Here is a 5867-nt window from a genome sequence, read left to right on the forward strand (position 1 = left end):
GTACAGGAGGCTAGGAAAGATTGCATATAACTATAAGATTGCCATATAACTATATATACGAATGTACAGCTTAAGTAAATGATTTCATCGAAAAGAAAAATTTCTTCGCTGAATTCTCTTTTTCTTCGTTCACAGTTGGAAATAAATCACATACCAGTTAAAATAGGCTTTCAAATCAGTAGTTAATAACTGAATATAAGGTCAAAACATCAATAGAAATATCACGAAATAACTAATGTTAGTTTTTGTATAAATGTGTTTCATCATTAAAAAGTATCGATATTTAGTCAGATCACAATATCACATGAACAGAATGACTTATCGTAAATTTCTTATACAATAAAATGTATGGCTCCTTCAAAAAGTGATTTCAGTTGTGAACTAATTAACCAAGATATATTAACTCATAGTATATTGTCTATTTTACAGTGCTGATTGAACTCGCTTTATCAGAATCATAATATCATCATTAGGATGTTTTTGTTATAGGGAAACATGTTATGAACAATAAATGGTATAAGGAAACATCAATGATGATCAAGGTAGACAATAACAAAAGATGTCAAGTTAGTACATTTAGTAGCCAGATTACAGTGTACTATAGGTAGAATTTTCATAATGATGATTAGTTAGTGATAAAGTTGTTACTTTTAAATAACAGACTAGTATTCTTTATCTTATTTATCTTGTGGTTCAGTTAGTTCAAAGATAAAGTTGATTTTCTAATTTTTCCATGAAATCTGTACATTATCATGTTTCAAAATCGAAATCCTAAAACAAGCTGAAAAATATATTTTATGCGTTAGGTTAACTAGAAACACTAGCGATTCACAATATATTCTAAAAGTTTATTTATTTAAACTCATTCAACCACTCAGTTTTATCACGTTTCCAGAACATTTTTAATAACTGTGCAAATGATCTATGGGTTAAAAAAAAACAAAATGTGTGTTTGTGGAGATTGCAGTAATTTTAATAGTTGAATTCATGAGTCGATCTAAGCTAGACCACCGTTAAAAACCTGGAGGCACTGGATGACCATTTCGTCCTAGCATGGGACTCCTCAACAATGTACATCCACTATGCTACATGAGGGATTCGACACATAGGACCTTCAGTTTCGCGCAAGAACGCTTAACTGCAAGACCACTGAGCCAGGATGCAAAGGTGTTAATGTGTAACCCCAATCAAGCGTTCGCGCGCTAGACCGGAGGTTTTGGGTTCGTGTCCAGCATGCGGAATCGTAGATGCACATTGCTGAGGAGTCCCATACAAGGACGAAACATTCGTCCAGTACTTCCAGGTTTTTAATAGTGGTCTAGCCTAGATTAACTCATGAATCCAACAAATAAAAACACACACCTTAAAAGTCAATCTTTAAGTATAATTTCTAACTCTCAGTTTGTTTTACTCATGAGTCAATTGGTAAAAGTTTATCATAGTCAATAAATTTATCACTAAAATTGTTTTCATTAAAATCTAGTACATTACCTTCCATATTATTGAAATTTACTTAACAATTTTTGCTTAGTTCATTGTTTATATTAATGATTATCAATAGAATTTATTTGTAAAATATTAGGTCAACTATTAATTGTAAGTAACAATAAATGTATTCTACTTTTATTCAATATATGGATTGGTGTTTTACCATTCATTAATCGTTACATGGTTGTAATAAATACTTAACTTTCTTGTATTTCCATTTTTATTTTCTTCTCTCTCTATTCAACTTATTCTAGTAGTATATTGAATATAATTAATAGTTAAATGTAAAATAATCTTATTTTTTTATTTAGTTTAAATCATTTCATTTCGTATATCTTAACGCTAAATTATTTCAGTCATACGAATAAACAATAATGACAAAGAGCACATACCATGATTTGTTGTAAAAATGAACTAGTATTTTTTCTAAGCAAAGATAGATAATGACTAGCAGTGGAATCCAGGAGGTGCATTTCGTCCTATTCGGGACACGTCAGCTGGATGTACCTGCACCTAAGAGTTGATGTTCACTCTGGGACTCGAACCCAGTACCTTTCTCTTCAAACGCCATCACGTTATCCACTCAGCTACTGAGTGTCCTGATAGTACAATTTTCTGTTTACATTTTAAAGTGATAGAAATTTAATTAGATTATGTTTAATGATTGTATTGTTAGCAATAGATGTTTTTCAATTTCTGTATAAGCGGAAGTATAAACGTGTAAATATTGTCTGTGTTGTAATGCATATTGTTATGTCTTGGTTAACTAACTAGTTATGTTTCTATTTTTCCTTATTGAAGAGTAGTATACCGTACATAAACTAAATAGTTCCACATATCTATTCACTGCGATTGGTATATCTTAATGATTTATCATTTTTCCGTAGAGAAACACTATTGTCATATATACGGAAATGTTTACAGTTTAAATGACATTTTATAATTGCTCAGATTATCTTGATATTAATGAGATTTTAAAGAGCACTAAAAGATGAACTAAAAATCAAAAAGTTGGCGTTCGCTTTAACCTAAGATACGGAAAAAGGATAACCACCCAGATGATATTGTGTGTCTTCTGTTTTATTCATTTTTCAGCTTCAAAAGTCATGTCAGATATTAGTTGTCCTAATGTGATTGCTTGATTTGTTGGTACAGAGAAAAATCTCTCACTTACATTATTATAGAAATAGGTTATTTGTTTTAGGGACTGTCCAACGTTTAGTTTTGTTGTTTTTAAACTCATATGTATTATCTATTCTTGGCACTTTTCTACCCTACCATTCGCTAAACCTTTAGGTAAAAGCTATCTTGTATTGGGTAATTTATTCTTAGGTGCATATAGTAACCTATAGAAACTTTTGATGACTGGTATGTGAGGTTGTTCCTCCATAAATTTGACCTAATTAGTTTAATAGAAAAACCTAAAATTCACAAAATAGTAGCTTCCTTCCTGATTACTTTTTCACGGTGTCCGACACCACTTTAAATATGAAGCACATGTGTGGCAAAGAAGGAAAATAATGTATATCACAGATGAACGACGAAACCTACTTGATTATTTACTCTTAGTTTATTATTTAATGGCCCTGAGTGAAAATCTAAATGGGAAGTTATTAACAACCGAAATAATTTGTGTGTAAAAACGGAACGCGTACAATAAGCGAGAATCGTATATTTGAGTTCATAATGATGAATAGAATAGTACGTTGATGAACAAATGAATCATTAGATTGACAAAAAATAATAGAATATACAAGATATATAAAAGACTAAAAGTCTAAGACATAACTACAAAACAAGAGATATTGGTGCTATTTTACGAGTATATAAATAAAGATTGTAATAAATGAGAGTGATAACTGACCACACAGTAATAACAAACTTATAGAATGGTTTAGATTAGTGGATAATGCTCTAAACCATCTTCATACTTAGCTCTACAAAAGGAAGCGAACAAATAAATGCACATTAAATTAATTAAACGAAGCAATTGGTATTTTACGCAACCATGTACTTATGAGGAGCTGGTGCACAAAACTGACAGTAAAGCTGTATAAAGTGAATTCCGTTTAGATTTAGTCAAATAACTTCTTAGGATTTCGTCGATAGTATCACTCTTAAATTGTAAATTATTTGTTTATTCTAATGTACATACATAACTTTTGAATAACTCAAAGTGGGTTTTATATTTATTTCAGAAAACTTCGGTAGATAACAATTTTCAATAAAATTAGCTATGAGATTAAAGTTCTTATTTAATATCAGAAGGGGTTTTGTGGATATTTTAGTAATTTTAATAGTTGAGATCATGAGTCAATTAAAGCTAGACCACTATGGAAAACCTGGAAGCACTGGATGACCGTTTCGTCCTATTGTGGGACTCCTCAGCAGTGCGCATCCACCACCGCGCTTCAAGAGGTATCTCTTGGAGTCCTAGTGAAAAGCAGTGACCAGTGAAGTTCAATCAGGTCTGTTGGGAGATATCAACTCACTGAAGACATTGATGAACGGTTGCTAAATTTCGTGGATTGGTTGAAGTTAGACATTAACACCGTTGAATGCCGACTCAGTGGTCTAGTGGGTAAGTGCTCACGCGCGAGACTGATAGGTCCTGGGTTCGAATCTCGTGAGGCGGGATCGTGGATGAGCACTGCTAAGGAGTCCCACGATAGCATGAAACGGCCGTCCAGTGCTTCTAGGTTTCTCATGGTGGTCTAGCTCCAATTAACTCATATTTTCAACTATTAAAGTTCTTCTTATTTGTTATTTTATGTGCACTTTTTATCACACGACTTTTTCCGTTTATAAATTTGGTTTCAGCAAGAACGACAAGCATAGCAGAATAGAGTGAATTCATTAGTTTTGTAGATTCTTGTCAGTTGTTTATATCCGAGAAACCAAAGTAACATCTAGTATATAACAGATGAAATATGGCCAGCACTGAAATCCAGGAGGGGCGCTTTTTTCTGGTCGAATCTTAGTCAAAAATATTAACAATGGAATGATTAAATTCATTTCAAATTGAATAATAATAATAACTTATAACTATTGTACATAGTCTATGCCATATTCATAAGGATCAGTAAGATAACGATAACAGTTATGAAAAAATTATAAATTGGTAGAAGGGATGGATGTTTTTATGTTACTAAATGTGAAAATTGTAGGAGGAAAATTTTAAAACACAAAGAAATATCTTTGTGGAAAATGAAAATCCATAAAATTCGATAAATTAGTGAAGTAAAATCAGTAAAATTCAAAATAGACCCAAGAATGAAAGAAATTGACTTGGTTTAGAGAATCTGAAACAAGATCCTGCGTGGTTGAACAATAAAACAGAAGTTATCAGGGTAGGGAGAGATATACATGTCCATACTTTTGAATACATAGGTTTGGTTTCAACTTTCTAGAAGAGAAGGCCTGAAAATCAATTCGAAGTTGTTCGAGTATTGATTATTTCGAACGATTTGAAAATATCATCATTGTGTCCACTGTCAAGCAGATGACAAGCAATGTTATCAATGGAAATACATTGACAATTTAATCGCGTTTTTTTAAAAAATACGCTCCGACATGTGAAGAATGAAAATTCTTTTCTTTCTTTCAATGTAAACTGGTAAATACAACTGGAGGTAACATGAGATGGTAGTTTTTCCACTTTTTCTGTCTCATTTATGAATTTATTTGATTCAAAAAACTACTTTGGCAACTAGATACGTCCTCTTCAGTGCAACATTTAGTCTAGAATTATTCATGCCAGCTGTTTCATCAACTCTGGATTTTACTTACTTTTTGTTTACCTCTGTCACTCCTAGTGGAGGATAGGGAACAGACCAGGATTCTCCAACCTACTCTGTCCTAAGCTCTCCTTTCCAGTTGTTCTCAAATGCTATTCATTCTTTTCGTATCTGCCTCCGATTACGGATACAATGTGTTCTTTGCTCTGCTTCTCTTCATCTTGCTTTGTGGACTTAAAGTTAGGAATTGCCTCGTGATGCAATCTGATGATTTCCGTAATTTGTGTCCTACCGAACTCCAGAGTATTTTCTTAATTCCCTCTTCAGCTGGACGTTGGTTTGTTCTCTGCCATAGTACGTTATTGCTTATGGTATCCAACCAAATTATATTGAGTATCTTGCGCAGACAACTGTTTACAAGTACCTCTACCTTTTGATGATGATTGTAGCAGTATTCTACCCATCTGCTTCTCTGTTCTTGATGAAATTCATTTTAATCCCCTCCTTCTTTGTCTTGAAGGATGCTTTGATGATCCAAGGTCTTTGAGATTCCTATTCAATAAATGCTTCGCGTGTTTCTTTAGACAGCGTTAGTGCGATTTCTTGCCTGTTCGAGGCAATTTGTTGTTCATGACAAAAGTA

General features: G+C 32.7%; 1 protein-coding gene and 1 non-coding gene across 2 annotated transcripts in view; one reads left to right on the forward strand and one right to left on the reverse strand.

Annotated features, from left to right (window-relative positions):
• Positions 1–4709, forward strand: part of Smp_122090 (hypothetical protein) — a gene marked incomplete at both ends in the record, with an annotated part of 10265 nt that extends 5556 nt beyond the window's left edge. The window contains one exon of the mRNA XM_018792008.1: positions 4656–4709. Within this exon, the coding sequence (XP_018644912.1) occupies positions 4656–4709 (54 nt within the window). The remainder of the gene's footprint in view (positions 1–4655) is intronic.
• Smp_tRNA_01534_Pseudo_TTG.1.1 lies at positions 2017–2085 on the reverse strand. Its single transcript has one exon. It is a non-coding gene (tRNA).
• Positions 4710–5867: the final 1158 nt, after the last annotated feature.

The sequence above is a fragment of the Schistosoma mansoni genome (assembly GCF_000237925.1).
Source record: "Schistosoma mansoni, WGS project CABG00000000 data, chromosome 1 unplaced supercontig 0010, strain Puerto Rico, whole genome shotgun sequence".
NCBI classification, from domain to species: domain Eukaryota; kingdom Metazoa; phylum Platyhelminthes; class Trematoda; order Strigeidida; family Schistosomatidae; genus Schistosoma; species Schistosoma mansoni.